Source organism: Scyliorhinus torazame, chromosome 3 (assembly GCF_047496885.1).
Source record: "Scyliorhinus torazame isolate Kashiwa2021f chromosome 3, sScyTor2.1, whole genome shotgun sequence".
Taxonomy (NCBI): domain Eukaryota; kingdom Metazoa; phylum Chordata; class Chondrichthyes; order Carcharhiniformes; family Scyliorhinidae; genus Scyliorhinus; species Scyliorhinus torazame.
In genome coordinates, this window is record NC_092709.1 from 191,420,519 (window position 1) to 191,433,047 (window position 12,529).

At 44.3% G+C, this 12,529-nt stretch overlaps 1 protein-coding gene across 4 annotated transcripts in view; it reads right to left on the minus strand.

Moving 5' to 3' along the window:
* atp8a1 (ATPase phospholipid transporting 8A1) overlaps positions 1–12,529 on the minus strand; it is a 508,819-nt gene that overhangs the window by 142,491 nt on the left and 353,799 nt on the right. For all 4 annotated transcript variants that reach the window (XM_072496670.1, XM_072496671.1, XM_072496674.1 and 1 more), the window contains one exon: positions 9,586–9,650. In XM_072496670.1, coding sequence (XP_072352771.1) covers positions 9,586–9,650 — 65 coding nt within the window. The remainder of the gene's footprint in view (positions 1–9,585; positions 9,651–12,529) is intronic.

Below are 12,529 nucleotides of genomic sequence, written 5' to 3' on the forward strand. Positions count from 1 at the left end.
GGTGGGGACCTCGGAGTGGAGTAGGGACAGGTTAAAGATGTCCGCGAACAACTCTGCCAGCTGGTCCACACAGGCTCTGAGTGCACGACCAGGGATCCCATCTGGGCCCGTCGCCTTCCGAGGGTTCACTTTCAGGAAGGCTGATCTGTCTTCGGAAGCTGTGATGGTGGGTATGGGCGAGTTATGGGCTGCTGGGGCACTCGACAGCGGATTGTTGGTTGCCTGCTTGAACCGAGCATAGAATGCATTGAGTTCATTGGGGAGGGGTGCGCTGCTGCCGGAGATAATGCTCGGCTTCGCTTTGTAACCCCTTATGTTGTTTAGTCCTTGCCACAACCGCCGAGAGTCTGACTGTGACTCTAGCTTGGTTTGATATTCCCTCTTGGCATCTCGTATGGCTTTACGGAGGTCGTACCTGGATTTCTTGTATAGGTCAGGGTCGACTGACTTTAAGTTGGATGCTGAGTTCTTAAATATGGACCAGTCTACTGTCTCTAAGCAGTCACGCAAGAGCTCTTCTGTTTCCTCGGACCAGCACTTCACGACCTTCTTAGCTGGATTCTCCTGCTTGAGTTTCTGCTTGTATGCCGGGAGAAGGAGCACCATCTTATGGTCTGATTTCCCAAAGTGTGATCGGGGGATGGAACGGTAGGCGCCCTTGAGTTTTGAGTAGCAGTGGTCGAGAGTGTTGTCGCCCCTGGTGGGACAGGAGATGTGCTGGTGGAATTTTGGCAGTACACTCTTGAGGTTGGCCTTGTTGAAGTCTCCGGCCACGATGAATAAGGCCTCCGGGTGTTGTGTTTCGTAGTTGTTTATATTATGGAAATAGACAAGGAATGAAAAACAAATCCGAAAGTACTCAACTGGAGAAGGGCTAATTTCAGAGTTAAAAAGGGATCTGTCCGTGGACTGGAGTCAAATATTGACACACAAAATAGTAAATGAGCAATGGGAGGCCTTCAAAGGGATTATTGTTTGGTATAAACTAGACATTTTCACAAGGAAAGGAAGAGTTTCTACAAGTCTCTGGATGACCAAAGGTACAAAGATTAAAGTGAAATAGAAAAAAGAAGCTTATGATGAACGCTGAGCTCATAATTCAGTTGAGAACCAAGCTGAATGGAAGATAGATTGAATACAGGCAACATAAACAATAAAGTACAATTTTAAAGGGGATTCAGAAACAGAGATACCTGGGGTATATGTACAAAAGTCTTTGAAAGAGTCAGGGCAAGTTGAGAAGGCTGTTAAAAAGGCACATGGGATCCTTGGTTTTATTGAGGAACAAAGTACAAAGGCAAGGAAGTTATGCTAAACTTTCATAAAACACTGGTTAAGCCTCAACTGGAATAGTGTGTCAATCCTGGGCATTACATTTTAAAAGGTATGTCAAAGCCTCAAAGAGGAAAAGTTTCAGTTATGTGAAGAGACTGAAAATCTGAAGTTTCTGATGAGGTTAAGTGGGGATTTGATAAAGGTGTTGAAAATTAAAGGGATTTGAAGGAGTAAATAATGAGAAACTGTTTCCACTGATTTACAGTTAGTGATAAAACAACCAGAGGCGACATGAGGATTTTTGATGCAATAAGTTATGATCTAATATGCACCATTTGAAAGGGTGGAGGAAGCAGCTTCAACAATAATATTCAAAAGGGAATTGAACATTTCAAGTAGAATACTTTGCAGAGCTATGGGGAAACAGAAATGGGATTTGGATTAATTGGATAGCTCTTGCAAAGAGTCAGCACAGGCAGACTTGACCGACTGGCCTCCTCCTGGGTTGTATTATTCTTATGACTCTCAGATGCCGTAGAAGAAATATCCTATACTCAATTCAAACTTTACTGGGAATCTCCCAATGAGACCTGCCTTTGGAATAAATCTCATTTGTACAACAGAGGAAAAGCTTTCACACACAGCTGCATTTACATCATTGCTTTCTTTGTTCTTGTAACTGGGCAGCTAGCTCTTCTCAATCAACAATCAGAAAGCAAAATATTTATCTTTCCCAGCTTTAGTGCCACACAATATCAAGCAAATCAGTTAACAATTTATCTTGGTTTGTTGACAAAACAAGCAACCCAAGACTTGATCCAGCTCAATTATTGAAACTTATTGAAGCAACTCGCTTCAGGCTTCAGGGACAGTCTGTGTAGGTCTCCTCATTAGTAAATGATCAAAATGTATCGGGGATCACACTTTTCAAAAACTGCCTCCTTCCTTCTTCTACGGCCTCCCACTGATTTGAAGCACTTGGCAGTTAAGAGATTGGACATGCCTGTTGTCAGGGTTCTGTCAAACCTGGTGTCATTTTGTAACTCGATGCTAAGAGGTATGCAAGGTACATTTCATGATGATTTCCTCGTCCATGTATATTTAAAAAAATTAAGACCCAGGATATGAGTTTCTCCAGGTATGCTGGTATTTATTGCCCGTGCTTAGTGATCGAAAGGGGGGAGGGTGGTCAGCTGTCTTCTGGAATGGCTGTACCACATGTGATAATGTGCTCAACCTAGTGTCAGTGAAGCAATAGACATGCGTTCAAGCCAGGATGGCTTGCGACTTGGAGGGGAATTTGAAGATGATTGTGCCTCCGCACCTGCTTCCCTTGCCCTTTTGGATGATGCTGGACATGGGCTTTGCAGAATCCTTGGTTAGCTACAGAAGTAGCTAAAAATTCTCACCACAGTATAATGATGGTAGGGGAGTGAATGTTTAAGCTGGTGAATGGAGTGTCAATCCAGCAGACTGCTTTGTCCTGGATGATGTCAAGCCTCGAGTGTTGATGCAGCTGCATCCATCCAGGCAAGTGGAGCATATTTTATTACACTCCTGACTTCTGCTTTGTAGGTGGAAGAGAGTATTTGGGAAATCAGGAGCCAAGTTACTTATTGCCTCCAGCCGACCTTTTATTTCAAACATTAAAATGACTGATAGCTATTAGAGAGAAATTAGCACAGGTTTACGGTCAATCGTAGAAGGTAACTTGTGATAATTTTAATACATTTTCACTTTTAAGGTGAATGGTAGTTGAATAAGGCACTTATGCATAACCTATTAAAATCCTTGGTACAGTGTGTTACAAAACTAAAGGCAACAAATATACTCTTAAGAATATCTAGCACGAATGGCTTAAAGTCCCCAGGAACAATGGTAATTATGTACAGAGCAGCAGTTCAATCTAATTTGAAATACTGGTCACCTTACAGCAACAGTGGCTTTCAGCTTTGGCTGCACAGATGGTCAACTAAAGAGATACCTGGGATAAAAATATTTACACCCCAAGTCAGCCTAAACTGGATATGTTTACATTGGACAGAAAAAAGGAGACGCAAGGGAGCTTTCAGAATTCTGAACATAAAATTCTTCCATCAGGCCATTCCGATAAAACACTTTTAATTTCCACCTTCTCAGTCACAGAGAAACTAGTTTGGAGAGACCAAAAGGAGTGAGGAAAGAAAATATCTCAAAGAAAAAGGAGTTCCATCATTGATTGGAATATGTTGTGGCTGCATGGTGGCACAGTGGTTAGCACTGCTGCCTCATGGTGCAGAGTTCCCAGGTTCGATGCCGACTCCGGGTTACTGTCCGTCTGGTGTTTGCACATTCTCCCCTTGTTTGCGTGGGCACAGCCCAACGATGTACAGGGCAGGTGGATTGGCCATGTTAAATTGCCCCGTAATTGGAAAAAAATGAACTGGGCACTCTAAATTTTAAAAAAAAATTGACTGGAATAGGTTACTTGGAACATGGGACAGTGCTATTATTAAAGAAAAAGTATTCCTACTCTGAAGAGAGTCATGTGAATGTTTACACAGATGTAGTAAAATGGGACAAGCCCGCTACATTTACTTGGGATAAAGATTGTGCAGTTTAACCCCCTTCATTGGCTATAATGGAAGCAATTGATGAAATGCAAACTTTCTGCATGGTTCAATATGTGTAGTCAGTTCTATCATTGTACCAGGCACAGGTAAACAAATGGGTTGGGCTATTCGAGGATCCTACAGGGACTTTCTATATTAGCATAGCTCCAATTAAATTGTTCATATTCTCTGAGGTAATTCATTAACGGCCATGAGAAATGAGAGGATATTAGAGAGCTTAGGGAAGAATGTGGCTTTGCATGTGATTGCTGATATCTAAACTTGTAATGAAGTACAGTACTCATATATACAACAGCTATATTGCACCATTATAGCGCGCTATCCTGTAACTTGTTAAAATGGGAATAAAATTATCCTTCCGGATAGTAAAAAAAAAAAACTGTACACCAAAACATTTGCATACAGGACCCAGAATTGTCAGCCAATTTCTTACAGCAGATGTATTCAGCCTTTGATGGAAGCAATTATTGCAGGCTACAAAAGTCACCAAACCATACATCAGTGAGTTCAAACATACACAAACACATACAATGATGAGTGCATGGGGAGAAACTGTTTTACTGGTTAAGAGAGGAGGGTGTGCAGCTGGTGTGAATCCATATTCCACAGCACTGACCAATTGTTGATTCTTGGGCAGTTATTCTCCCTAACTTGCAATGTGGGAGATCAGTGGTGGGGAATCTGCGATCTGGGGCCACAGCTGGTCCATCAGGGCTCTGAGTGCGGCCCACGAGACATTTTGTTGACCACTGCTCATGTGCAGGAATGCTGCTAATTCGACCATTTCATTTTTTCCTATTGGTATGACTGACATGATGTGCACGTAAAGCAAAACAAGTGAAGTGAGGTGCATGCTGATTGCACACAACATTGACTGTGAGAGTCGTGTGCTCGGTGTCCAAAATCTAAATATTTATTTTGTTCTTACCATTTGAAGTAGATGACTGTTCTATTAGTATACAAATGATTAAGCATTTTCTGTAATTCATTACGAAATATTTGGTGTGCATTAAATGCATTTAATTTTATTTGTGGGTTCATGATTAGTGAACAAGGCCGATTTCAAACTTGCAGCACACTTAAATGAAAGAGGGTCACTCATACGGCCCTCTCACTAGCCAAGGTTGCCTATCATTGAGTCAGATGATCAGAATAAGTGGCTAGGCAAAACGGTTATCAAGGTTGAGAAAAGCCAAACAAGCAATAAATCAAACAAAGGAAATATGTATATCATGGCACACAGTAGTTTTATGGAGTTGTCTTAATTTCACAATTCAGACTGGAACTGATGCAGCACTAGTACATCGAGGCCATGCAATTGTGGAAGTCTTATCTCCATTGACACACATTGAAGAGTAGTGTGACACCAGGGTGTCGTAGAGTGGTTACTGTGCAGATGGAGGCCATTTAGCCCATCGCATCCATGTCAGCTATCTGCACCAAATGTTTAAGCCCTATTCTCCCGCGAACCTACAAATTCTCTCTTTCGATGCTTATCCAATTCCCTTTTGAAACTCAATTGTTTTGGCCTCCACCACACTCTCATAGAATCATAGAATTTACAGTGCAGAAGGAGGCTTTTCAACCCATAGCGTCTGCACCGGCCCTTGGAAAGAGCACTCTACGTAAGCCCCACGCCGCCACCCTAGCCCCTTTATCTCTGTAACCCCACCTAATCATTTTGGACACTAAGGGCAATTTAGAATGGCCAATCCACCTAACCTGCACATCTTTGGACTGGACTGTGGGAGGAAACCGGAGCACCCGGAGGAAACCCACGCACACAGGGGGAGAGCGTGCAGACTCCACACAGACAGTAATCCAAGCCGGGAATCGAACCTGGGACCCTGGAGCTGTGAAGCAACAGCGCTACCCACTGTGCTATTGTGCTGCCCAAGCAAATTGTTCTAATCCTCACCACTTGCTGCATAAAAAAAACTCTTATGTCAGCATTGTTTTTTTTTGTCAATCACATTAAATGGATGTCCTCTGGTTTTCAACCCCGCCGCCAATGGGAGCAGTTTCTATCTACTCTAGACCTCTCATGATTTTGATCCATTCTATCATATCTATGGCTTCTCTAAGGCGAAAAAAACCCAGCTTTGCCAATCTGCTGTGTAACTGAAGTCCCTCATACCTTGTGATGAATGTAGGAAATAGTTATAGATTATATTTTGTTGTAGTAATGTTATTCGAAACCCTGGTTTAAAATACATACAGGCAGTATATGTCTGCTAAAGCTGTAATCAAGGTGCCATAAAAGTGAGTGAATCGGTGATTCTAGCCATTAATGTGTTTACATATAGATGGCAAATGGAACATTGTTTTGATTTCTGGAAATTCCCTGAGGTGTTGGTAATTTGAGGGATTGTATTTAGTCCCAGCTAAGCAGGTCATGGGACATCTTAGTGGGATTCAGATGATGTAATTAATGGGAGGAGCCAGGTCTGTTTATAGTTCTGCAGTTTTGTAAGTTGAACAGCCATAGGTTTTGAGTCTGACATGACAGAAGGATTTTCAGCTTGTTCCTGAAAGACCTCTCTCTCCAAAGGTCTGCATAAATAAGCAAGTAACCCTGATTGTTAATGTTATTTATAAGTGGTAATTGAACTGTATTGGGTTGCTTAATTGGATATAGTCACAGGTGTAGATAGAGATGAAGTTTTTTTCCTTTTGTTTAAGAACTGCTTAACTGTTAACTGTAAAGCTATTTATGTGATGTGAATGTGATTAATTTGGTGTTGAAAGTATGTTTTAACATAAAAGATACCTATTGGTTAGAGTCAACACTCCTGGTTGAAGTATCCTTTTCTCACAGTTTTAAAAATGTTAAATTGTTTGGGCTTTCCCATCTGGTATCCTACAAGTGGGAGTCTGGTCCGGTATCTCAACAACCTCTATACAACCATTCACCACTACTTTCTGTTTCCTGTCACTCAGCCAACGTTATATCCATGCTGTTACATTCCCTTTCATTCTGTGGGCTTCAACTTTAGTGGCAAGTCTATTATGCTGCACTCTATCAAACATCTTTTGGAAGTCCACGTACACCACATTATATTAATTCTGTCCCAGGTCATCCACCACCAAAGTTAAACTGACTGGACTGTAGTTGTTGTGCTTATCCTTTAGCCCTTTTTTGAATAAGGGTGTAACATTTGTAATTCACTAGCCCTCTGGAACCACCCCAGTATCTGAGGAGAATTGGAAGAGTATGGCTAGTGTCTCCGTAATTTCCATCCTTACTTCCCTCAGGATCCTCGGATGTCTATCATCTGATCCTGATGCCTTAACGGCTTTAAGTACAGCCAACTTTTCTAACATTCCCTCTTTATCAACATTTAGCCCATCCAGCATCCCAAATACATTCTCTTTCTCTATGACTTTGGCAGCATCTTCTTCCCTGGTAAAGACTTGCAAAGTACATGTCTCACTGTTGCCCTCTTCCTCCATGCATAGATTGCCTTTACAGATGCTATTGGCTTCATTCCTTCTTTTAATATCCTTTTTATATTCATATGCCTATAAAATATTTCTGGATTCCATTGTATGTTAGCTGCTTAATCTCTTCTCATATCCTCTCTTGTCTCTCATTTCCTTTTACACTTCCCCTCTGAACTTTCGATATTCTCCTTGGTTCTCACTTGCATTATAAACTGGATATCTGCCACATGCTCCTTTTTCTGCTTCATCTCACTCTTGATCCGTCTCATCATCCAGGAGTCCCACCTTTCCCCCTCGTTGGAATATACCTTGAACATACCCAAACACTCTCTTCCTTAAAGGCAACCCATTATTCCATTGCAGTTTTTGCCTGCCAATCTTAGATTCCAATTTACCTGAAGTGGATCAGCTCTCATCCACTAAAATTGTCCTCCCTCCATTTAATTATTTTTAACTTTGGATCACTCCTCGTTTCTTTTCATGGTTAACCCAAACTTTTTGATACTATGATCACAGTTCCCTACAATTTCCCCAACTAACATTGGATCCATTTGACTGCCTCACTCTTTAGAACCAGGTCCAGAAATGCCTCCATCCTTGTTGGGCCAGAAACATAGCGACAAAGTAAATGCTCCGAATGCTCAGAAGCTCATTCCTGAACTTCAGTTTCAAATTCACAAATACAATGATGAAATGCAGCAGCAGCTAAAAACAACCACCACCTGGAGATCAATAGTGTGCCTATATTTCCACCATTTTCTCAACTATCGATGCTTTTCACTTGTTGGGTGACAATGCTTGTTTACCTCTGAATTTGATACAGTCTTTGATACTATCTTTAATGGGGTATCAAGTTGACTGTAAATTAAGCTTATATAAATGGAAAAGTTAAGATCAATGTTTTGCAGTGTAATTTTTCTGTCAAACTGCCAAATTGTGAAACTGTATATGGCACAACTAGGTTTAAGAAAATAAAAGCCGTCAAGTGTTAAAAAAATTCTTGTTTAAAGCAAAGAATGGCAGAAACATTAATGAGTGGTGTAACACGACGCCTTTTGCAGCTAGCCTGGAAACAAAGCTCCAGTAATCGGTGTAAATTTCAACTATTTTGGCAAACACAATTTTATATGACAGCCTGAAATCTAATGGCACTCTTAGATTATGAAAACTTTGCATTGGGGCAACTGTGTAGTGTAAAGGAGGCATTAAACCACAACATTGCTCCCATGACATTAAGATTGGCAATCTTTTAGTGCTCATTAAGTTTACAGTTTGGGGCTTTGCCAGCAGCTAAGTGGATTTATTCAGCAAGTAGCCAAGCCATAGAACAGGAAATTCCCAGGTTCAACCCTGATCTGAATTAACTGATCTCGGTTACTACAGTAGTAAGTGTGGTGGAAGTGATCTCAGAATTCCAGAAATGAAAATTAGTCAGGTACCTTATGTGAACCAGTAACCCCTGATTAGAGTGTGTAGTTGTGAATAAGAGTCAAGTAGAGTATCAATCTCTGCTACATTGCATGTGACTAAATAACTTGTTGACAGTCAGTGTGATGCATAAGCAATTACTAATTACTGCGTGTTGACCAGCACCCCAGCAGAGTCACTATCTTGGGAAGAGGGGACAGCAATTAGAAAGAAAAACTTATAAACTGCCTCGTTCATTTCAAATAATAATGCTATAATTCTTTGCATGTTTGCAGAAATGCACAGGCAACACCACAGGGCTACTCACAATACAAAGGATCCAATATACTTAAAAATAAAAAACAAATTGGCTTTCTAGGTGAGTAACAAGCAATCTATAGCCAAATTGACAATTTCAGAGAAAAATATGAGCATCGTCGAAAAACCTTTTAACATTATTCAAATAAATTTTATAGACAAGTGTCCAGTGTTTAGGGGTTTCTTCAGATAAATAGATATTGAAGCCAAATACTGACTTAGAGTTTTCTCCTTTTGATCTGCTCAAAAAAGTTACATTGGATGGTCATAAACTCAAATCCTATTGCATCATTGAACTGAAGCTTCTCACAGTAATGGGACAGAAAATCGAGCAAAATGTGAATCGAGCTGTCATATTGTGCCTTTTAGGTTACTACCCAGGACAAATTTACACCCCAATAACTTTTTAAAAATCAATTTGGGATTTACTCTCATGATTTAATTATAAGATTTAACCAGAATTAATGCGAACAATTCAATTCATTTGCAGTTTACTGGGCACAATACCTTAGAGACATCAAATACTTACGTCGAGAGTGTGTGCATTTAGAACCATAAGACCCATGTTTTTGGTCAGAAGTTTACATGCGTGTCCTGTTTAGAAAAAAAAAACAATAGTTCAGCTCGACAGAAATTCAAACTGTTGTATGACTTCCACTACAGTATGGTTTTATGATTGGTGGACCTGGGGATGTAATTAAGGCTCAAGAGTAAGAGTAAGAGTAAGCCATTCTGCCCCTTGAGCCTGCTCTGTATTTCCTTTGTGTTTCATATCATTGAAGTTCAGGTGTATATATCATGAATTGAACAGAAATGTAATGAAACCTGTACAATACTCAAGACTATTCCCTTTAACATGTGGATTAGAAAGAGGTATGCATAAATATACTTTTATACATGCATATACTCTCACGGCTGCAAACATTGGGTGCAATCTAACAGTAATGTTTCTCAGTGTGGTAGCGAGCGGGAATTGCTGGGTGACCCAGCGAGGCGTTACCGGTATCTAACGTTAATTCGGGCACTTAATAATGCACCGTGGGTTTCACGCTGGAAATGAATGTCCCGCCAGCTGATTCGCCTGGAATGCGCTCAACAGTTACACACTAATGAGTGGGAGCTCTTAAACTGATCTCACAGACAGCATGCAACCGTGCCACCGCGCAAACCGGCCCCACGATTCAGAGATGCCCACCTGGCCAGACTGTTGGACGCAGTGGAGTTCAGACAGGATACCCTGTTCCCCCGAGGGGGGTCAGCCACAGGCAGTGACACCGGCAGTCATCGCGGTGAATGTCACCAGGAGGACCACCACCCTGTGCCGCAAGAAGCTTAACGACCTCCACTGGGCCGCACAGGTGAGTTGCATCGGCCCCGTGGCATGCCACCCCCCCATGACTCTGCAGTTGGCACCACACCACCCCACTACCCCAGCACAATACCATGCCTGTGCCCCAGCACACCCTGACATCCACCTGCGCACCCCACCAATGCCCAACAGCGGTGTCCACTCCTGACCACCCGCCATAGCCCAGCCCCAAGATGCGTGCGGCTCACGATGCTCTCTGCCCCCATAGGCGAAGGTATTCCACAAGAGACGGGAAAGGGCCCAGACGGGTGGCAGGGTGTCGGCCATCAGAGTCCTCAGCCCCTATGAGGAACCGGCCCTGGAGGTTGCAGGTGTTGGCGAGTACAGATCGGTCACCGACGTTGAGATTGGCCTGCGTCACAGAAGTCAGTATCCCCTTATCCCCCTAGCCCCACCCAGATGACAACTCATACATATGAGTTGTCCATGCCAGACAGAATGATCAATTCCCCCCACTGACCACATATCCATTCTTCCACAGAATCTCCACCCGATGGTGCTGGCCCATCCGGGTGGCTCCCTCTGACCCCCCAGAAAACACCTCAGTGCAGACCTTCGAGGATGACATCATCGACGCTGTCATCCCCACCCTCCACCAGCGCAGAGACACGCCTCAGTGGGTGAATGGTGGACAGGCTTCAGGGGCACAAACGGGTGAGCACCACACAGTTACTGATGCACATCAGGTGAAGACAGGAACGTCCAGTGGTGACGGCAGTCAGAGGTCTGATGGGTCCCAGCACCCAGCTGGGTTCCAGTCAGATGCTGAGTCTCTGAACCAGATTATCCCAGAGCTGATGCTGCAGTGATATTCAGAGGGGGATGCCAGCGACACTCCAGCAGGTCCAGAGGTAACCCGTAAGGTGGACCTTGCTGAGGCACTACGCAGCATGTTCCAGACTCAAGTGCGCATTGCCAAGGGGGTTCAGAGCATTTCCCAGTCACAGATGGACCTTGCCGGGCCACTGCAAAGCATGTCCCAGTCTCAGGAGGGGCACTGCCAGGATGCTGCATGACATGACCCAGACACAGGCAGACAACGGTGAGGCACGGCAAGAGCATGGCCGAGTCACGGAGGGGTATCGCTGAGGGTATTGACATCATGGTGCAGACAATGGGGGCCAGGACTCGCAGAACCACATGACGCAAAGAGGTCAATCCAGCTGCCCGTCCATTCCAGGGTGACCACCAGGGCCGTATGGGCAACGACTGGGAGGGAGCGAGCGCTGGGGGAACGACCTGGAGCTGGCCTAAGGGGAGACATTGGCGGTCACCAGTGCTCCCAGGTCCCCCCTCCTGACAATGGTGTGTCTTGGGGGTCAGCAGGCAGAACAGTGTATCACGGCGAGGCATTCCCCACCGCCAAGGCGGCCGGGGCAGAGAATGCCCGCCGGAAAAGGGTTTGCTAAGCAAAAGACTGCCTCCACCTCTGATGTGCTTCCCAGGGACTCACCTAGACGTAGTGGCAGAGCAGGGAAGGCTAAGGAGATTGAGGATCACTGAGCGGTCACTGTAAGGAGAAGAGGAGGGCGGCATCATCGGTAGCCATGGATAGTTAGGGTTACGATTGTACACCATTAAACATGTTACACCCAAGACATGCAAAGCCTCTGTCATATTATTCCGCACTGTGGACCGGCCTGCATCCCCCTCCCCCATTCATGCTCACAGCAGACAGGCAGGAGTCAGACTATGGTATAGATTGAGGAGCACTAGAGTTCAGCTCGAAGCGAGTTATCATCACCCTCTGCCTCGTATATTGACCGATTGACAGTGCCAGCACAGGCCCACAGACTCCGGGAGGGTGGGACAAGGCGATCGGGGTGACTGGTTGGGGCGGGGGGGGGGGGGATGGCGGATGAAGCCACGTCCTCTGATGTGGATGAGGATGAGTGCCTCCCTCGCCCTGCAGCATGCCTGACCCTTGCTGCCGCCACCTGTCGTCTATCCTCCAGCTGTTCCCACGGGTCCTCCCAAGGCCTGTCCTCCAGCCGTACTGGTCCGGCTCCACCTCGTCCTCCTGCTCCAACGTGACCGCCTGATGATCCTCCTCCACCTCCAGCACATTACCCCGCTGCTGTGCCAGGTTTTGAGCATGCAGCAG